The sequence below is a fragment of the Sebastes fasciatus genome, chromosome 1, assembly GCF_043250625.1.
Source record: "Sebastes fasciatus isolate fSebFas1 chromosome 1, fSebFas1.pri, whole genome shotgun sequence".
In the NCBI taxonomy this organism is placed as follows: Eukaryota; Metazoa; Chordata; class Actinopteri; order Perciformes; family Sebastidae; genus Sebastes; species Sebastes fasciatus.
The window spans coordinates 36,868,211-36,890,648 of record NC_133795.1 but is presented as its reverse complement, the minus strand read 5'-3'; the positions used below and the strand labels follow the sequence as shown (position 1 = coordinate 36,890,648).

At 43.3% G+C, this 22,438-nt stretch overlaps 2 protein-coding genes and 2 long non-coding RNA genes across 4 annotated transcripts; 1 reads left to right on the top strand and 3 right to left on the bottom strand.

The window, feature by feature from the left end:
• Positions 1-168: 168 nt before the first annotated feature.
• LOC141774489 (uncharacterized) lies at positions 169-3,306 on the bottom strand. The gene is made up of 3 exons (XR_012595358.1): positions 3,145-3,306; positions 1,548-1,963; positions 169-231 (listed from the first exon to the last, which is right to left on the bottom strand). It is a non-coding gene; the product is annotated as an uncharacterized LOC141774489 (long non-coding RNA).
• Positions 3,307-5,895: 2,589 nt separating this feature from the next.
• Positions 5,896-8,023, bottom strand: LOC141776560 (uncharacterized). The gene has a single exon (XM_074650247.1). It carries the CDS (start codon positions 8,021-8,023, stop codon positions 6,614-6,616), a length of 1,410 nt encoding a protein of 469 aa, XP_074506348.1. The 3' UTR covers positions 5,896-6,613.
• A 6,535-nt stretch (positions 8,024-14,558) lies between these two features.
• On the top strand, positions 14,559-16,234 carry LOC141777737 (tripartite motif-containing protein 16-like). Its single transcript, XM_074652254.1, has one exon. It carries the CDS (start codon positions 14,559-14,561, stop codon positions 16,224-16,226), a length of 1,668 nt encoding a protein of 555 aa, XP_074508355.1. The 3' UTR covers positions 16,227-16,234.
• Positions 16,235-20,057: 3,823 nt separating this feature from the next.
• Positions 20,058-22,438, bottom strand: LOC141774478 (uncharacterized). The gene is made up of 2 exons (XR_012595357.1): positions 21,396-22,438; positions 20,058-21,273 (listed from the first exon to the last, which is right to left on the bottom strand). It is a non-coding gene; the product is annotated as an uncharacterized LOC141774478 (long non-coding RNA).

Sequence of the window (22,438 nt, the reverse complement as noted above, 5' to 3'; positions counted from 1 at the left end):
GTTCCCTCAAAAGAGGCTGAATAAAACGGTTAAGTGTCAACCTGAAAAGTGTTTCTATACACATTAACCTTCAAAATCTGATTTCTGTTATGTAATGATGTTCATCTGATCTGACATATTGTGTGTCAGTCGAGTTTCAGTAGATGTCAATAGATGTGAGTGGACTCACCTGCTGAGTTTGTCCTGCAGCCTCTAACAGAGCCGAGTCCTGAACCAGGTTCAACATGGCCGCTACACAAAACAGAAGTCAATCAGGCTGTGTGAACGCGGAGAGTGTAACACAGTAGAGTCTGACAGAATGAAAACAGTAGAGTCTGACAGAGTAACAAACCCACAATGCACTGCTACATGTTTTACAGATAGACACAGAGCACAATTGCTGAAGCCTAGTGGTGGCTGTAGCACTTGCATCTTTCACTCGCCAATAACCTTAAACTTTAAAAATGAAAAAGAAGAATTAAAAAACATAAAGGGTTTCTGAATTATGGGTAGAATGTGTTAAACAGAGGAATATGGTCGCGCACCAACGACAGTGCCGACTGTATTTTTATTGTTACCGTGGTATGGTTTCAAATGTGCACCATTATCCTGCAATGAGTCTGTGTGTATAATACAGTTTGCATTCGTTCTAGGGCTATAGAACGAGTGTTGTAAAGTCAAAAAGTCAAACTTAATTGAAAAAAGATAAATGTTATCATTTCCAAAACTCACAACATGTTTTTATTAAACAAAATATTCTGCTTCAATTCTTATTTGTTGGCATTTAGCCTTTCAAAAACAACATTTCCACTGCCGTCAAAAAACTGTTCAGCTTGCCGGCGCACACGAAGGGAGGCACCACGGACGGAGGATTATCCTGCAGTGAGTTTGTGTGTATAAAACACGGTAATACAGTTTGCATCTGTTAGTACAGCTTCGAGCTTCCTTTGTGGCTTATAGCGGCCAGTCTAGTCAGTCTAGTGGTCAGTTGATGTGACCGACATTGCTTTCAACTCTAAAGCAAACGCAGGTTTCAGATTTCATTATATAAAATGTACTAGGCTATATAACATTGCTTGTGTTATAGTGGAATTTGGATAAATCAGAAATATGCAGTATATATTATATTTGCAAGGGCCTTAGCTAACTACAGTAGCTTAGCTAACATAGCTAACATTAGCTAACAGCTAACTTCATCATCATCCACCATCATTTTAGTCATCAACTGCACCCCTGGTAGACGTACGGTGCTAAAATAATTCTTTGACATGCTTAAATCTGATGTGTTTAGCTAGCTAAAGGCATTTATTATAGTGTTTCAGCCCTTGGTTGCATATTGTGGCACTGATTGTTTTTCCCCTCCGGTGGGAGTGGTTTTAAACTTTAAGCAGAAATCTATGACTGACCCAGTATTATCTGTGTGTTGGAGGTGAATGAGTGACTGAATGAATCAATGAGTGAATGAATGATCAGGATGTGAAACTGACCCAGTATTATCTGTGTGTTGGAGATGAATGAGTGACTGAATGAATCAATGAGTGAATGAATGATCAGGATGTGAAACTGACCGAGTATTAGCTGTGTGTTGGAGGTGTTGGTCTCCGTCTGCAGAGCTCCAATCAGAACACCGATGAGACGGGGCTTCAGAGACAGGAAGCTACCTGCTGTGACATCATCACCACTGAACCGCCCGTCCAATAACACCTGAACACACACACACACACACACACACACACACACACACACACACACACAGCTGACTGTTACTGTATCTGTGGTTATTAATGGGTGTTCTTACTTCACCTGTGAGGTCCAGGTCAGGTCTGCACAGGTGTGTGTAGGTGTTTAACAGGGTGGATAGAAGCTGACCTCTGATTGGGCAGATCCAAACTGCAGAGGGAGGGGCAGCAGGGACAGCAGGACCAGGATGGAGGCTCGCCTCAAATCCACCGGACTCACAAAACTCTTGAACCTCAACAGCTCTCTGGGCGAGAGACACACACAGACAGAGAGAGATTTACCTGCAGTCACACTTGTCTGTACCTGTAGGAGTAGAGTCAGTGATTGTATGACTACGTCAGGTGTTGGTTACAGCCTTCATGAAGACATTACTGCTGGATGATTCAAAATTTCGCCTCCTTTAGGTTTCAGATATGCAGTTTCAGAAGTAACTAAGTACTAAGTACTTTACTTAAGTACAATTTTAAGATACTAATACTTTACTTGACAATTTCCATTTTCTGCTACTTTATACTACTACTCCACTTCATCTCAGAGGGAAATATTGTACTTTTGATGCTAATAATTTTGTATTTTTTGGTCGCTTTCACAAGCCAACATTTAGTCCGTTTAAACTGTAAACTCTGGTGCGGTTCAAACCCTGGTGCGGTTTGTTTGGGCAGTTGTGAACGCAGTAATCATGCTCTGGTGTGGACCAAAACAACCATGTTTCCACGCAGACCCTAGTGCGGTTTGATGGCAGTGAGAACATACTTCGACCCAATTGCACGAATTGAACTAGGCCTGCACGGTTAGTTGTTGAGATGGACACAGGTAAACAACATGTTAGCATGAGTTGGAGAGGACTGACTTGGACTTCTGCAGAAGTCCGATGTTTGCTTCTGATCCGGGCCGAAGGGAACATACGCAATATGCTAAATAAAGTCCACAAAAAAAGTGACGCTTATAAAGTCATTCGAGATAAACTGGAGGAGAAGGGATTTGTGCGCTCAATAGATCAGTTCAAAGTAAAAGTGAAAAAACTGGTGAAATGAGCTGGTACCCACAGGGTTCTGGGTCCAGCTCAGCCTAAAGAAATAACATGGGACAACGTGAACCCACCATCCTTAGAGAGAGACATGGGGTCCTGTGTGATGTCAGAGGCGGGAGCCCGCTAACCCCTGACTGTAAAAAACTATAGCCTACTACAGTTTGTTTAAATTATGTTTTAGGAAAAACAAACAACAGAATCTGACATTGCTCCTCACAAGAACCTGGTCCAGGTGAGACTCACTGGGCCTCATCAGACCGGATCAGGCTGTGAGGTCAAGAGCAGCAGAACTGTCATTGGTAGTTAAGTATCTGCAGTATAAGTATTGAAAGTAGCAGTGTCTACGGTAGTGATTCTAGTATTCACAGTTATTGTAGTATTTGCAGTACTTGTACCTGTCGAGCAGCACGTTCTCCACAGCTGAGACGAAGGAGGGGAGCAGCAGGTTGACTCCTCTCAGGTCACAGCAGAACAGACATGTGGAGTTCAGCAGGATGGAGGCCAGAACACGGGGACACACCTCCTCCACCTGCAGACCCTGAAGGAGAACCAGGTAGAACCTGAAGGTTGGACAGAGGAGGGGAGAACGCACTTAAGTTTTAAATTGTGTGTGTGCGTGTGTGTGTGTGTGTGTGTGTGTGTGGGGAGGCAGGCAGTCAGACAGAAACAGACTGTGTGATGTTAAGGGAAATCATTCCATAAGAAGGTGGTATGATAGGAAAAGGCCCTTTGGTCTGTTGGCTTCTTGTAACTCTGGGGACAGAGTAAGTGAGTGTAGTGAGAGTAGTGAGAGTGCTGTCCTGTTGTTGCTGTATCTGTATAGGGGTGTGTGAATCTGCAGAAGTACCACGTGAACCTATCTGTGGGATTCACTCATCATTTAGCTTCTTCTCGCAGCCTCTGCCATCAGTGTGTGAATGTGTGTGTGAATGCTGACATGTAGTGTAAAGCGCTCTGAGGACTAGAAAAGTGCTATATAAATGCAAGTCTATTTACCATTAACCATTAACTCTATATAAAAAAGTGTATGACAGCGATCTCACAGTCATACACCCCATGCACGTGTCCTTGCGCTCCCCGACGTTTTCACTATGCATTCACACCAATCATCTGAAAGCGTGTAAAGAGGCTTTTGTACAGTCCTGTCTCTACTATTATTCATCATAACGTGGCTGACTTGCAGTCTAATAATACTAACTAGAAAATGCATTTCCTGCTGAAAATGCGTGGGAATGGTGACAGCTGAAAGGACCTGCAGGATCTCTGCTTCACACACCGCAGCTGAAGGAGTCTGTTACTGAAAGGGCTTTATAACACCTGACAACAAACAGACCTCAATCAACTTTCTTCATTTATTAGAAAGAATTTTCTTTTGATGATCTGGTATTTCCCCTCATTAACTTTTCAGAGGAAACACTGCTGCTCTACCACTGATAATAACTGTGTGTCTTTATTAGTATTAGATCAGTTCAGACATTAACAGATGTTAAAGCCGACTGACAGCTGATCCAGCTGTGATCAGCTGCTGCTGTCATCAGAAACGGACGTCGCTTCACGTGACGCTTCAGAGGAAAGGTCTTCTCACATCTGTCAAAACATATTTCCTCTCTTCCTCTCTTCCTTTCTCCTCGTGTCTCTTCCTCGCCTCCTCCGCTCACATCTCTCGTGGGCGGGACTAAGAAGCGAGGAGAGGAGTCGAGGAGAGGAATCGAGCCTTATAAAATCGGAAATGGGAAAGGCCCATTATCTCTTTGTCAGAGGTAGTGAGAGTGCTGTCCTGTTGTTGCTGTATCTGTATAGGGGTGTGTGAATCTTGAAGGAACTGGCCTTCTACCTCCGAGAGGTCAAGGCCCAGTTACGTGCTGGTTAATCTTGTGTGACAAAGAGATTTTCCAAACAGATGGGTTAAAGCATAATAATACAATTTATTCCGAACAATCAATGTTGCACAAGTAAAAATAAAGAGTTTACAGATATCTGGATCCAACCTACGTGTCCCTGACAACATACAGTGCATGGGTCAGTTCGCGAAGTCTGAACCCCGAGCTATCCCTGATCCAGCGTTTTATGGTTTACACAATATTAATATTCATGAGTTATGGCACGTGATGTTTCTGCTGCATGTCTTCTTCTTCGTTATCTCCTTCTGGCTCCGTCCTCTCCTTGACCTTGCAAAAGAAAACAGCACCTGCCACCTCCCTTTTCCTCACAATCACTCTATTCATAACAAATCCAACAGTCAGGTTATTGTAAACATTCTTGTACATAATAAATCCAACAGACCCTCTTTTGAACTTAACTAAGTTCACCTACAGATAATGTTACATACAGATATATTTATTATAAGCATCATCATGTTACGTACAGATGTATTAATTATAAGCATCATCACACAACCTCTTCAGGGTCAACATCTTCACTATCCCCCACCATTTCCAGGAGACCCTGTCTCTCAGCTTGGAACATGGCCATCTGATAAGAAGGAGGTGCATCCGGATGCTTTCGTTGCACAGCAGAAATAATCACACGCTCAGTGAGGTGGCGAATACATGGAATACAGCAACAACCGCATAATACTAAGCATGCACACACAGCAAGGATTGAGGAGAATAGAGATACCACCATGGACTTCCATTTCCCAAAGGTACGGTCTAACCAGTCGTTAATGGGGCTGTTGATACCTGAGTCATCGTGCATCGATTCAGACAGCGTCCGGAGCCCCTCTAGCGCCTTAGTTACAGTCCCGTCCGGCGCTGTATTGTTAGGGATGAAAATACAACATGAGTCTTGGAACATTGAGCATACACCGCCTTTCTCTGCCAGCAGCATATCTAATGCCATTCTATTTTGGATCACCATCAGTGATGTAGGAGCCATTTGTTCAGCTAGTCCGGCAATTGCATCACGGGTTAGATTAGTCAAATGGAGAACATTATAGTGGATGTAGTTAATGCGGTCAACATTTTTGTTAGGAGTGATAGGGATCAGAGCACTTATTACAGGTATGTTTTCAAAACCTGCAGCTATTTGGTCAGCTAGTTTATATTCATTAGGGGAGCTACCTCACTACATCATTCTTTATAATCTTGGTTTAGCCTTCCCCCCCTTGTAGCCCACACCTTCCACCCTGCTTCTGAGTGAAAGCATTGTCTATTGTTAAAGAGTTACTTGTGATTAGCTAGTTTTAGCAGAGTGCAGAGGCGAGGATGATAAGTAATGTATCTAAACTAGTACAGTCTGTGCTTTCCCAGGTTATTCAGATTTATCTGAGTACACAAATTCTACACAAGGGTCATGATATTTTCTCTCACATTCCCTCCTTTTATCATGAATAACTAAAATGGTAACTGAAAACACGAAAATACATGATGAATTGCATTAAGATAGTAATATGAAATGAAAACATTTAAAATACATGACAAATCACATTAAGAAAGTTTGTACAGAAGAACGAGGACAAGAGAGGTAAACACAAATGCTACAGCAAACGCCACTAGCAGTTTGCCGCACTGCATGATGCTTCTAGTTTGTTTTCCTGTGCGCAACTGAAAAACTTTTATCCGGGTGGTCCTATTTTATACTGGTTTGGGAAAGGAAGTGAAACTTCTCTCTGGTGGATTCTCCCCACCCCTGGTTCCTCTTTTTATCTATTTTAGCATTTATTCTAAGCAACAAGTTTTAATACAATGTGATATATAATGTTTTTCAAAAACCACCTAGATGAGTCCACCTAAACAACCATGTTAGCCTGATTTAACTGTAAATACAGGCAAGACCTTGTAACCTTCTTTCCCTTATGTGTATCTCATCACAGTCACAGTTTATACAGTATATGAAAAATAAAAAATATACGTGACCCTCTTTTCACGTAGCCTGGGCTCCTTGTGGGGCTGCCTCCTCTGCTTCAGGTCCTGTCCTGCTGCTGGAGCACTGTGTTAGGTGCCACCAGTTGAGTCCTTTTCCTGCAAGCTGCACAGCTGTTGCAGTTCTGGCCAGAACCTTGTGTGGGCCTGTCCAACGTGGCTCCGACCACTTCCTCTTTAACACCTTCAACCAAAGGTGTTCCGGGGGTCCGGGGTCAGGTCCTGGAACGTCCTCTGTGACAGGGGTGACAGGTTTGTCACCTGTATAGGAGAGAGCTGACACAAGAGCATTAACCTTCAAATAGTATGGTCTATAACCGAGGTCAGGAAGGGGAGAGGGGTTTTGGGACGGCCCTGGGAAAGGTCGGCCACACGTAAGCTCAAATGGTGTGAGTCCTGTTGACCGATTGACCGAGGCTCTGAAGCCTATCAGTGCAATGGGCAGGGCTTCAGTCCAAGGGAGCCCAGTCGTGCGAACGATTTTTAGCAGTTTTAACTTAATGGTCTGATTAGCACGTTCAACTTTTCCTTGCGATTCTGGGTGGTACACAGTGCCAAATTTGTGTTGTAGTCCCAGAGCCTTTTCAACAGATTGCAGGTCTTTATTTTTGAAATGTGAACCATTATCTGACCTGATCAATTTAGGAAACCCATGTTTCGGAATGTACTCATTCACCAGACATTTAATGACTGATTTTGCGTCCTCTTTTCCCGTAGGGTAGGCCTCAACCCAACGTGAAAATGCGTCCACAATTACTAGGAGGAATCTTTTCCCCCCAGCCCTTACTCCCATATCTGTGAAATCCATAAAGATTTCCTGTCCCGGGGCAGTGGGAGAAGGATGTTTTCCTGCCCTAGGAGTGATGGTAGGTCTGATGTTACATGTACTACATACGTCACACTTAGTCAAGAAGTCAGTTATAGTAGCATGTTTCCGGGGAATCCACCAGTGGCGGAGATCTCGTAACATCTGTTTGTGGCTTTTATGGTCAAGTCCATGAGTCTGAGTCAGTATTGAGGACATCCAACACGGGGGCATAACTATTTGATCTCCGTTATACCATATACCATCAAACTGTTCTATAGCTCCTTTATCTTCCCAGATGGTTCGTTCTGCTGCTGTGGCAGATTCTTGAGCTTGTATAATGGAGAAATCAGTTATCTCAGAACCGAGATCTGCTGTGGTCATGACCATCATAGTAGGTAAATACCCTGCCGCCTTTTTAGCGGCTGCATCAGCTGCTTCGTTTCCTATACTCTCTAAATCAGTGCCCTGACTGTGTCCTTTCACTTTGATCACAGCTACCCTCTGTGGTAACTGGATTGCTTCCAACAACTCTTTCATCAACTCCTCATGAGCCATAGGTTTATTCTGACTAGTCTTAAAACCCGCTTGCACCCAGCCAGACATATCTCTGTGAATTGCATTGCACACATACGCAGAGTCTGTGAAAATATTCACTGCCTTCCCTTCCGCTAACCGCAGAGCACAAACTACAGCCGTAAGTTCTGCTGCCTGAGCAGATTGTTTCCCATCAAGAGGACCGTGATCGAGAGTACATGGTTCCTCTTTTGCTGTATTCATAGACACCACAGCATAACCTGCTTTTAACCCTTCGGTGGGATGACGGAAACAGCAACCATCTGTAAATAAGCTAAGGTCAGTTTCCGTTAAAGGGGAGTTTTCTAAGTCCAGCCTTAGTTTTACAAAGGGCAGCGATTTTTCTGCACAGAAGTGCTTCTCGCCATCAGTCATATTGTCAGCCATATTACAGCCCTCATGTACAAAGGAGATGTGTGGTTTCGAGAGTACTTGTAAGATCTTAGTCTGTCTGAGGGGGGTGAGGGTGAAACAGGAGGATGTGACATATGTTACAGTGCTGTGAGAGATCAGAATCTGTAGAGGATGGTGCATGACTATATGACCTACTTTGTCTACAATTTTTGCCAGAGTAGCTGCATATCTGACACAGGGGCTGGCTCTCTGTTCTTGTGTGTCTAGCAAAATGCTACAATAGTACAATACGTTCCTAGCTCCTCTGTGTTTCTGATATAAGACACCATGGGCTGTACTAAGCTGCTCTGAGACATCCAGATGGAATGGTTGAGAGTAATCTGGGAGAGCGAGTGCTGCGGCCTCTGCCATTTCCTGCTTGAGGTGGATAAACACCTCCTACTCCTATCCCCCAGGTTGTATCTAACAGGTTCTGTTGGAACTCATCTTGATACGTAAGATCATTATTTCTGTCATAATTCAGAGTGCAGTGGGGAGGATCGGGAACAGGGAGGTAAGGGTGTAGAGCCCTAATCCATGGTTGCCACATGTTGTAAAAGTCAATCAGAGGGTTTCTGTCGGCTAGCAGGACCCAATATATGTCCGCACAGGGTGGTGGGGCATCAGGTGAGGTATCAGGACTCAACATGCACATGCGATCAGCACTGGAGGGGGAGGAGCACACCATTTCTTCTCCTCTGGGGAAACTCACTATCACAGCTTCTGGTGAACAATGTACAGAAGCCCCCAGTGCTGCCAAAACATCTCTTCCCAGGAGATCACGTGGACAATCAGGTGCATACAAAAAGGGGTGCTCCATCACCTGTCTCCCAAGCCGGACAGGAAGGGGAACAGTAAAAGGCAGTCTTTGTTCAGTGCCGGAAAATCCCAAAACGGAAACATAGTGAGAGGAAAGGGAACACAGAGGTTCAGCTAAGGTGGAGTAACGTGCTCCCGTATCCACCATGAACCATCTTCGTTTTCCGTTCACTGTCAACTGGAGACAGGGCTCTGCCAGCCCCTGTCCCTCCATCTCCGTCGGGCACCCCTATGGGAACATTCCTGGTGTATATGGACCAGGTGGAGGTCCCTGCGCAGAGTACCCGCTGTATGCCTGCATTGGAGCTAGCTGTTGGTTTGGTGGAGTCTGTATTGTTGGCTGATATGACTGCTGTGGAGGCCCTCTCATCTGCTGTTGTTGTTTCTGAGGACAGTCACGTGCCCAGTGATCCGGGCTTTTGCAGATGTAACAACTGCCTCCTTTTGGTTGGGCATACCCCCTCCCCCTGCCTCCTCCTCTCCCTCTGCCTCTATTCCGGCCTCCATGATAAGGGGGCTGCTGATATGGGGCAGCTTGGTAAGGAACATGATACTGGGGTTGATACATAGCCTGTGGCGGGCCCTGCAGTGGATAAGGATTCTGTGGCGGGGCTGGAGCTGGTGTTACAATTTGAGCCATCTGGGTATCTTTCTCTTTCCCTCCCTTTTTCTTATCTGTTGCACGAGTCCGTGCATCTGCCAACTGTAATTTAGTCAACTGAGCTACCATCTCTTTTAATGACTCATTTTCCTCTTCCTCCTCCATGGTTTCTGCATCCTGATGATGGCAGAAATGTGTTTCCCATCTTGATGATTTTGCCCCTGCCATATCTGGATTCTCTTGCATCTTTCTCTTAACTCCTTCCGGAGCATGTTTTAACAGAGCTATTCTGAACAGAGGCTGCTGTGATTCTTTATCTGGGTTCACCCCCGTAGCCCCCGCCCACTCTGTCTTTGCTCTTTCTATGAACGTGCGTCCGCTCTCCCCGTTCTTAATCTTAAACACCAAGCTGTGGAGCTTACCCGCTGGTATGGGATACTTTTGTCTAATAGCATTACCGAAGGAGGTAGCGTAGGGGTTAAGGGGGCTTCTATCTGACACCTGGACTGTTCCGGCCGCTGCTTCTAATTCTTTCAGTGCCCAGTCCGAAACCGAGAAACCCAAAATAGCCCTGAGATCACCCATAGCTAAAGTCTTCCCTCGGGTCTTGTTATACAGGCTCGTGAGCCACACTCCCCCTCCCTCTTGAATTCCTGGGAGGAGCTCACTCAGTGCTTGAATGTCACCTAAAGTGAACGGCTGATACTCGTCTCTACCGTTGCTTTTGGCCACAATGGGAAACATGCCAACACACTGACTCCTCTGTTTGTCACCTTTGTCTTCGTACTTTCCATAAACTTTATGTGACCTAGTTTTGGGGGGTGTATATGGTCTCGCCTCTTCGTCCCCACCCTCCCGTCTCCTATGTATCCCTCCTTTGGAGTGCGTTCTCATGGTTCCCTCTATAGTGATAGGAATGTTTTCATCTTCATCATCATCACCCTCCTCTACTGCTCTACTAGCCTCGTCATCAGCGTCCTCATCTACCTCTCCACTAGTGTGAACATCCTGATACTCTGCACGGGATCTCTCTGTGTGGGGTTTAGGGGTAGATTGAGCTCTCCTTCTTACGCCTCCATTACGCAAATCTGGTGGTAACATGGCTTGTCCTAACCTGTACTGTTCAGCCTGATCTCTCAGTTCTTCCCTTAGCCTGTCTATTTCTCTGGCTACATCAGACATACTACCCGTCTCTGAGGCTGAACCTGCTCCTCGTTCTTTTTCTATTTCCTCTTCTAGTTCCAAAATACCACCTAACACTTGAAACAATGGTGCCATAACTTCGTTTGTATAATCACTGTCCTGTGGGGTTGGTACCGGACTAGGGGTAGGAGGAGGATAAGGAGGGGGGTTGGGATGTGGGCCAGGTGGGTACTGCTGATGGAGGGACATGTCATGTGGCGGCGGGCTAGTATGTGGGTTTGGTGGTGGGGGTGCGCTAGGACTGGGTGAGGGTTTCACTAGTGGTTTTGCTTCAGCGGTTTTTGCGTGGGTGGCTTTCGTCTGGCTGCCTAAGGCTGATAGGGCAGCCATCTGTATCACATTATATTTTACCAATTTACTTGCCAACTCGTCTTCTTTCTTCCTCAATTTCCTCCTTACAAACATATGTCCCTTTTCTTTGTCTTGTCCTGCTTGCAGCAGCTTTCTATGAACCACCTGTATTAATGCTCTCATCACTGGCATGAATTTGGCTTCACTTCCCGTGGCAGGAAAATGCCCTTCCTTCACTGTCATGTTATACCACTCATCTAGGTCTTGAGTCTCTTTATTTCTAGTCTTAGGATCAAATGTACAGATTACATTGGTCCTGACTTTAACCCATTGCTGTCCAAATGATAAACGGGGAGGCCCACAGCCACCCCGTTCCTCACAGTCTTTGTCAAATTCTCCGTCCATTCTGTCCAGTACTATTTCACACAGGTTTATTCAGTTTATGACAGTAACTAGATTCAGAGTAAATGGGTCGCTATGCCCCTCGCTGTGATCCTACCAACATAAGCTTCTACTGGACACTTTGATGTTCCAGCGATGTTGGCCCAGTATCAACAGTAAGTTTTAATTTTCCTCTGAATACTAGTTATTAATGTACACTCATACAGGCGCTCCAAGCGCTATTTTTACTAAACTCTAACGTCCTAGACGTTACTAAACTAGCGCTCCAAGCGCACTACTCATACAGGCGCTCCAAGCGCTATTTTTACTAAACTCTAACGTCCCAGACGTTACTAAAAACTAGCGCTCCAAGCGCACTACTCTAGCGCTCCAAGCGCAGCGTTCCAAACGCTTTTCTAATGTTCCAGTTTTTACTTTTGCAACATTTATCACTACAAAGGAGATTCAGCACAACAAGAGAGATAATTTAGAGTAAGCCAATTTGCAGAGTTCGATACAACAGGTTCTGCTTACCTTAAGATTTCAGGGCCCTTTCTCTCTCTCGCCGGTCTGTCCGTCCTTTGGACACGCTTCTCAATGCCGAAAATCACGTCGGGGTCACCAATTGAAGGAACTGGCCTTCTACCTCCGAGAGGTCAAGGCCCAGTTACGTGCTGGTTAATCTTGTGTGACAAAGAGATTTTCCAAACAGACGGGTTAAAGCATAATAATACAATTTATTCCGAACAATCAATGTTGCACAAGTAAAAATGAAGAGAAAGAAAACAGCACCTGCCACCTCCCTTTTCCTCACAATCACTCTATTCATAACAAATCCAACAGTCAGGTTATTGTAAACATTCTTGTACATAATAAATCCAACAATCTGCAGAAGTACCACGTGAACCATTTAGCTTCTTCTCTTCTCAAAGTCTCTTAGAGTGGGTTAGGTCTGTGTGGCCTGCCTTCGCTGGTTCTTTTGTTTCATTCATGTTCTAGTCAGCTGCTCGATAGCGGAGTTTTAGTTTTAGTTTTTTCAAGTTATATTGAGTGTAGGGAGCCTTCCTTTAGGCCTGTTTTCATTTGGTGTTTCCCCTCTCCCTTTGAAAAAAATAAAACAATAATGAATCCTACTGGAGTTGGCACCTTGCCGTGGTGGATAAGCTTGTGTGTCTCTTTAACCCTGTATTTCAACAGGAGACTGATCTAAGTTTCCTTATAAGTTCAACCAAGTCAGCTTGGTCACAGGTTAGAGACCGGACAAATATCAGCTCCTTTGCTCAGATTAGAAGGCCATTGCAAAAATAAAACATTGTCATATGAACCTGAAGTGCTTACTCCAACTAAAAAGCTCTCATGTCATCTCTGTCAGTTTTACTGCTAGCAATACAACCCAAAGTTCTACCAAAGTTCAGCATCACTTTAACTGTGATTAGAGGTTACTGGTAACCAAGAAATGTATCCAGCGTTATCTCTGTCAGTTTTACTGCTTTATTGGTTGTCATTCTACCATGAAGGCATGGGGGTGAAGTTTGACCCTGAAGTGACCATGCTCCTTTTATTTGGTTTTCATGTTTTTCTCAGGTTAAAAGCTTTTAAAAAGTACACTTAAAAAATGAGGAGGTAAAAAAATAATTTCTGTGATCTTCTGACATCTGATCTCATCAGCTTGAACGCACCTTGGAAATCATCAAGAGTCGTAAAATCAATTTTCTGCAACGTTTTGGAAAACCTATTTTGCGGGCATTTTGGAAAATGGCTGCCGCGTCCGTCAGGGGCCGAATTGGCAGCGCCCCGATATCTATATCTTTTCGTGACATATAACCCTACATCTGTGCCTAATTTGTTGCTTTAATCGCAAAATGCACGATATGTTATGAATATTTCAGCTTAGCTGCCCCGCTGTTACATGAGATTATGATTTATTTTCATTTCTTTTCTGTAAATCTTTTAATCTGGAAAGAACTTTGTACTTAAGTTTGACAAGTGTTATATAAATTATTATTATTATTACTACACTAGTTGCTTAGGTTACTTATCTCTACATTCTTATGTAAAATGAAAAATTAAGCAGTAAAACAATGGCTTATGAGATTTCTTAAAAACAATCTCTGCAGCCTCAGGAGTGTGTGTAATGTGTCACTAGCCTGTCTGTAAACGGCTGCCCGTACAGCGGTCCGTTGCCCACACCGGGTTCCTGTCCCGGGTGAGGAAGAGTTTATGAGAAATGTGGAGCCATCACCAAAGCCTGAGGAGCCAAGAAATATTTTACAGCTGAAAACTGAAATGTTTTCAAATGTGGAGCAGGTTTGAACCGAGGCTCCGTTTGTAAATGACGAAACATACTGTGCGTTCCAAAACCCATACTACCATACTACTTAGTATGACAGAAAAAAAGATTTCTTATGTCCCAAAACATAGTATGTCAAATGCAGTGTGCCAAAAATACCAGGATGTCCCACTACATCTGGTCACATTTTACAGTATGAAAGCCAGCATGCTTTTCTGGCTGTTCTGACCCACAATCCTCTGCACAGCAGATATATTGTATTCATACTGCATGCAACAGTACGTACTTTGTAAGGGCAGCTGCAGTGTGCTAGAAGTAAAAAGGAAAAGTATGTGATTTGGGACGTAGTCAGTCGTGCTGCTCCTCGTCCTGGAATGATTCATAGCTTGATAACTCCTCCCTCCTCTTCCTGCTCTCAAACACAGACTGCTACACTCGGTCCTCTTATTTCCTTGTTCCCTCCCCTTCAGATCGACAGTTTGAAGGTGGGTGTAACCAACATAACACATGATGATTACATCAGAGCTCAAACTACTGTCGGTTCTCAGGAAGTGAAACTCAGACAGTCGTTGCTACTGAGAGGTGAAATGGCGCAGAAAGGAGTTCAGCTGGACCAGGAAGCAATCTCTTGTTCGATCTGTCTGGATCTACTGAAGGATCCGGTGACTACTACCTGTGGACACAGCTACTGCATGAACTGTATTAAAAGCTTCTGGGATGGAGAGGATGAGAAGAAGATCTACAGCTGCCCTCAGTGTAGGCAGACCTTCACACCGAGGCCTGTCCTGCTGAAAAGCACCATGTTAGCAGATTTAGTGGAGGAACTGAAGAAGACTGGACTCCAAGCTGCTCCTGCTGATCACTGTTATGCTGGACCTGAAGATGTGGCCTGTGATGTCTGCACTGGGAGGAAACTGAAAGCCTTCAAGTCCTGTCTGGTGTGTCTGGCCTCTTACTGTGAGAAACACCTCCAGCGTCATTATGACTCAGCTCCGTTAAAGAAACACAAGCTGGTGGAGCCCTCCAAGAAGCTCCAGGAGAACATCTGCTCTCGTCACGACGAGGTGATGAAGATGTTCTGTCGTACTGATCAGCAGTGTATCTGTTATCTCTGCCCTGTGGATGAACATAAAGGCCACGACACCGTCTCAGCTGCAGCAGAAAGGACCGAGAGGCAGAGAGAGCTGGAGGTGAGTCGACTCAACATCCAGCAGAGGATCCAGGACAGAGAGAAAGATGTGAAGCTGCTCCAACAGGAGGTGGAGGCTGTCAATCGCTCTGCTGATAAAGCAGTGGAGGACAGTGAGAAGATCTTCACCGAGCTGATCCGTCTCATGGAGAAAAGAAGCTGTGATGTGAAGCAGCAGGTCAGATCCCAGCAGAAAAGTGAAGTGAGTCGAGTCAAAGAGCTTCAGGAGAAGCTGGAGCAGGAGATCACTGAGCTGAAGAGGAGAGACGCTGAGATGAAGCTGCTGTCACACACAGAGGATCACTACCAGTTTCTTCTTAACTACCCCTCACTGTCACCACTCAGTGAATCTACATCCAGCATCAATATCCGTCCTCTGAGCTACTTTGAGGACGTGACGGCGGCTGTGTCAGAAGTCAGAGATAAACTACAGGACGTTCTGAGAGAGAAATGGACAAACGTCTCACAGACAGTGACTGAAGTGGATGTTTTACTGTCACAACCAGAGCCCAAGACCAGAGCTGGATTCTTACAATATTCACGAGAAATCACACTGGATCCAAACACAGCATACACAAAGCTGTTATTATCTGAGGGGAACAGAAAAGCAACATTAATGAGACAACAACAGTCTTATTCTAGTCACCCAGACAGATTCACTGATTGTTATCAGGTCCTGAGTAGAGAGAGTCTGACTGGACGTTGTTACTGGGAGGTGAAGAGGAGAGGGACAGGAGTTTATGTAGCAGTCGCATACAAGAGTATCAGGAGAGCAGGGGGGGGGATTGAATGTGTGTTTGGAAACAATGATAAATCTTGGGCGTTAGTTTGTAGCCAAAACAGTTATATATTTCGGTACAACAATATCAAAACCCCCGTCTCAGGTCCTCAGTCCTCCAGAGTAGGAGTGTACCTGGATCACAGTGCAGGTATTCTGTCCTTCTACAGCGTCTCTGAAACCATGACTCTCCTCCACAGAGTCCAGACCACATTCACTGAGCCTCTCTATGCTGGACTTTGTCTTTACCGTTATGATGTCACTGCTGAGTTGTGTAAACTGAAATAGACAGAAGTCATTTAAGGGTTAAATTCAGTGTTTTAACTCTTAAACTTCTCTGGTGTCCATCATTGTTGCTGCAGAGCTGATTTGTGTCTGGACCGCAGAGGACCAGCCCTACAAACACTAAAGTGTGTCACTGACTGACTGACTGAGTGATGAAGTTACAGGATTCATCAGCGACTGTTGCAGGTTCCTCATTGGTTGTTGCTCTTTCTAAATGAAAAGCTGGAGAACAGTTCAGTGTTTATGTTTTCTGGGGATTGTGTCAGCGGTTCATTGAATCATTACATCGTCCTGTTGTTGTGCATGTGCTATTGTTTATAGTAGTTTAAGTTACGTTACGTTGTGCTTCGTATTGTGTTACCACCGTGCATTCACACCAAGCAGGAAGCACATTAGCAAGCCACACGTCGCTACTGCGGTATGAACCCAAAATAAACACACTGTGCTGTGATTTAATATCAATAAACGGATCAAAATGATGCCGAAATAACGATAATATGATGTTGATTTGTAAAAAGTGAATTCATGCTTTGTCAGGTCTGTCCGCAACACAGCAAGCAAACAACTTTTAAAATGATTGTTTTCTGAATGGAGTCCGGATCGATCAGTGCCAGGCTATGCTAACATTGTAGCTGCTCCATCAACACTCCATCTAGGAATAAACACGGCAGCAACAACATCAGTGATGACGTCAACTTTGTAAGTATGTATATATTGTTACACACCACTTATATGATGAATGCTTTTGATACACATCCTTTAATAAAAAGCTGAAATACTTTTAACCTGCAGACTGTATGTCATGATGATACATTTACACCTTGTATAAAATGTATAATATAGGGGAGAGTGGGGTAAAATGAGCCAGTGGGTAAGTTGACCCACCCCCTGTATCTTGGCAACTGTGATTATGTTTTGTCATGTGACCATAAATTCAGGAAGTACCCATCATTTCTATCTTGCTGTGATGGAGTCAAGCACATGGATGAAATAGTAAGTACTTTTTTACACCAAAAACAGTTTTTTCCCATCAAAGTAAATTTTCTGCAAGTCAGGAATAATGAATGTTAGGTTAAAGCAAATTTATCCAGGTCTAAAAAAATATATTATACATGTTGGTGATTTACTAAGATATAACACCATGTTAATCCCTTCGCTAAAGATTAGCCTGAATTGCTAAACTGGGCCATTTTTTCCAAAATGGTAGCTATGGGGCAAAGTGAGCCAAAGGTTATGGGGTAAGTTGAGCCACTGGCTCACTAATATTCTACTATTATTCCGAGCCACTGGCTCAACTTACCCCACCATAAATTAACCAAATTAATTATCTGATGTATAAAATGGTATTACTGTTGAGTGTTACACAACTTGGTTTGATTTTTTTATGTGTTAACCTTTATAGAAGAGGGAGATAAAGGAAGTTAAAACAGTTGGTTATAGTGGAACAGTAGAGGCAAAGAGGGTCCTCACAGAGGAGGTAGAGAAGGAGCTTGCAGACCATATCAAGAAGCTGGCTGAACAGTTCCACGGCCTTACTCCAAAGAAATGCTGTGAACTGGCATTGGAATTGGCAGAAAGAACAACCTTCCTGTCCCCAACAACTGGAAAGAGCAGGGTTTAGCAGGTAGGCCTAGGTCAAACCAAAGACCAAGACGAAAATCACAGCGTACAGCAGTTCTGAGGAGAGTGTGATGCCATCCCATTTGATGACACTTCTGAGCATGAGAGTTCTAATGATGAGAGAAGTGAATCAGACATCTCAGATCTGTCAGGTGGTGACTTTGTCATAGTAAACTTTGTATCCAAAGGCAGAAGCTACCATTACATTGGCTTGGTTGAGAGCCTGGAGGGCAACGAAGTGAGTGCAAGATTTCTCAGAAGAATCCGGGGGAACACTTGACGTGAGAAGCCCACCTTTGTATTCAAGGAAAAGGATGAGGCATCTTTTCCACTGAGTGATGTGCTGAAGGAGCTACCTCAACCTCAAAAGGCTGGAGGAACTGCAAGGAGGGAGCAACAGTTCATATTTCACTGCAACCTTGACGACTGGAATATTGTCGAATATTGAATGATATTTTGATTGTTCAATGGTCTTGAAACTCACAGGTGGTTTGTTCTCACAAGTTCATAACTGTGAAACTGTTTGTTAACACACTTATGCTGAGGTTTAAACTTAAAAACTCAGATGTTCAGTTTACCCCACGATGGCTCAACTTACCCACTGACTCGGATCAACTTACCCCTTACCTGGGGCAAGTTGAGCCACAGGAGCACTTTTTTTGGGAAGGTCATTTTTTCCAGACAGCTTTGTGATGGATGCATGCTGATCATTTCATTTGATAGGAGAGATCCTGAATTTAAGGTTCAAGTTTTCATTCTGCTTCTGTCTCATTTTTCCTAACCTCGAGGACAGCATAAGTAAAAATTGGCTCATCTTACCCCACTCTCCCCTACTGACTAGTAAATGTCACCATTTACTATTACTGAATGCAATTTGCTTCATTATAAGTTGTCTTTCAATCAAACATTAAGATATAAGTGGAAAAAACTGTTCATAAAACATTATAGACATGACCACTGATTATTTGTGTAACAATTTAGCCACAAATTCACATCCTGACCAGATACGGTCCAGACAGATACTCGCTTTAGACTGAGTCTTGTTCTTTTCATGTCTTCACTGCACAGAGATCAGCTGTCAATCAAACATTATGGGCTCTACTTTGTAAACTTCTCTGTGCTCTAAATGTCTGATGAATATGTGTATATATATATATATGTGTGTGTGTGTGTGTGTTGTTGTTTCTCTTCCACTGCACGGGTCTTAAAGGAAGGTCTAGTGATTTATTTCTGATCATAGATATTCTGTTCTCACCACTTTTTGTAAAGATATCTAGAATCACATTTATTTGTCGGGCAGACTAAATGTTGTCGTCCAGATCGACGTACAAACGAGATCCTAAGATGTTTAATGAAACTGTAATTATCATGATCATAATCAATAAGGAAATCATTATTCTCTGTTACATCGCTGAGATTCTGCTCAAACAAACTGATTGTGTGGATGAAAATGAATCTGTACGTGAAATCATTGAACAAGAGTCATTTAGCAGACTTTACTGATGGGATGTGTGAACAAACTGAAGGTTTCTATAATCAATAAACAAGAATGAACTAAGTCTTTTCTTGTCTTTTTTCCAGGGTATCATACAAAGCTCCAGGCTGCTTTGGATCAGGATGACGTCCTGAAATTGAACCGTTTTGTCACAAATGCTTCAAAGTTAAATATGTGAGAAAGTTATTATGAAGCATATTTAAATATTTCAGGACGGTTTAGTTTGATAACTCCCTGTTGTCAGTCAGCTGTTTTTAACCAGTCAAAGAACACAATTTGTTGTGAAATCACACTGGATCCAAACTGATTTGGTGTTCATGGTATTCAACCTCTAAATCACTATTCCAATGCTTAGTCTGTTTATGATAAATATCACATGAGATAAGGAATAATCCCACAACATTATTCATATCTAACATTAATTATTATTAGTTATTCTCAGATGGATTTCTCTGTTTGTTGTGTGTAGAGGTGGCTTTCCTTTACTGTTTAAGTTCTGGACTACCCCACACTGTCTTCTGTCTGAGTGTCCTGAATAGTGTATATAGAGTAGTCTTTGTCCAAATGAACCCGTAAAGATTCATAAGTGCATATTTTTGTGTTTGAAAGTGCTTCTGTCTCCGCATATTGACTGCTGAACACGTGGAGATTCTCTCAGAAAGCGCCGACTTGGACCACAAGAGGTCAGGAGTGCTCAGTTTTAAAGTGGTCTGAGGATGTTACAGTTTTTTTCGATTGTTTACACACATTTTCTGAAAGCATGCCTCATACTCTCAAAACTCTACACACAAATCAAAAAACACACACACAATGGGCAAAACCCCTCAATTCTCCTGCAAAATGAAACTTTACATTCAAAACAATGTTATTTCTTCTCAAAATGGTATTTTGTTTTCAAATGACACACACAAACCATCATATGAATAGACATTTATAAGAACCAGTTGAACACTGATGTGCTCAATGTAAAACACTATGATGAATGGAAAACACTTCTTCTCCATTCATCATGATGACTTAGGCCTTTTTTTTGTTCAGTGTTACACTTACTACAGACAGTACATACATAAGTGTGTTGTAAAATATTTTAGAATATTGTTTTTATACTCAGAACACACAAATACACGGTAACAAATATATTTTATTTTCCCCACAAAAACAATGTACACAGTGTACATCCCAAACAACACAAAGTTGCACATACAGTGGTCTACATACAAAACAACAGAAGAATTTACTGTATACAGTTTCAGTAAAAAAAACGGAAAAAAAAAACTATGCTGCATCCTCTCTTCTGTTTCGGTCTGGCCACAGCACCTCATCCACATCACAAGCAATGTTTTCCCTGGCCAAGCAGCGGGGGAAATATCGCTTAGCATGTCGAATCCAGCCATGAAAAGCATCAACTGCTATATCTCCACATGCGTCTTCCATAGCTCGGAGAAGGGGTACACGCGTTTGTGGATTTCGGTCATACACTTTCCATCTCCAGGCAGAAAAGAATTCCTCAATAGGATTGAGGAATGGAGAATATGGAGGGAGATAAACAACTAAAAAGCGTGGGTGGGCAGTGAACCAGTTACGAACCAGAGCAGCCCGGTGGAAACTTACGTTGTCCCAAATGACAACGTACCTGAGCTGCTCTGGGCCGTCTATCTGATCTGGTGGAATGAGTGTGTTGTGTAGGGTGTCCAGGAATCTGATCAGATGGGCAGTGTTGTAGGGGCCAAGGGTAGCATGGTGATGGATGACGCCATGGTGGGTAATCGCTGCACACATTGTGATGTTCCCTCCGCGCTGGCCAGGGACTTCAACAATGGCACGCTGGCCGATGATATTCCTTCCCCTCCTTCGTCTTTTTGTGAGGTTGAATCCAACCTCATCAATGAAGATGAACTGGTGCTCCACTTCAGCCACCTCTAGCTCAAGGACTCTCTGAAACAGACATGGAGTGGTCACTATTGTGAAGCACAATCATTATGATTACAATACTGAAATATGTATAATTTATGCAGTGTTGAGAGTATGCATCAATTGTGGGATTGTATAGGACTTACTTGCACATAGTTATATCGCAATTCTTTGACTCTTTCTGAATTGCGTTCAAATGGCACCCTGTAGACCTGCTTCATCCTCAAATTATTTCTGCGCAAGACACGGCCCAGTGTTGATAAGCTTACCCTATCAATATTTTGAAATATCTCATTGTTTTCTATTATTTTTCTTTGTATTTGCCGTAATGTTATGGCGTTATTTTCTAGGACCATGTTCATGATTTCAGTTTCCTGTTCAGGAGACAGAAGACGTTCCCGACCACCTTGTGTTGGTAATCTTTCAGTTCTGCAATACAAATAGTAAAATACTGTAAATACTGTGTAGGAATACATTTCCCAAATACTTGAAACATACTTTATTTTTACAGTCCTACAGAACAGTCCACAGGCAATACTGTACTACTGTACTCATTGAGTACTGTATTGATATGCAGTACTGCAATTTTCTAGTGAGAGTAGATGTCTTACCTATTCTCATTTCGGAAAGTCCGGATGATGGATGCTACAGTGTACCTGCTCAAATTTGGCTGTACTCTTTGCCCAGCCTCCCTCATTGTTAGACCATGGTTGACCACATGGTCAACCAAAGTGGCTCGGATATCATCAGAGATTACGGTCCTTGGCCTTCCTCGTCCTCGTCCTCCCCGTCCTCCTCCTCTTACTCTCAGTCCTCTGGCTCTGGCTCTGCCTCTGTTTCCAATGTTGGCATCCATTGCTCCAAAACAGAAGAGCTCACCTGTTGCCCTTTTATGCTAAAGCTCTGATTGCTAATTGTAACACTGTGTGACAGGTGTTTGCCCATGTGATGAGTCAGTGTGCATAGTAGGGCAATTGACTTTAGAATTTTGAATGACAGTGTGTTCCTTGTGAAAACGAGATTTCAAATGCAGAGAATTGTGTGTAGTGTTTTGAAAAAAGTGTGTTTTAGAACTGCAATTTGAGTGTAAAGCAGGAATTGTGCTTGTAGTTTAGCAGAATTGGTTCAGGGGGTTGGTACATGAGTTACATGTTGTGGTCATTGTGTGTCAAGTACCAGAAAATGTGTG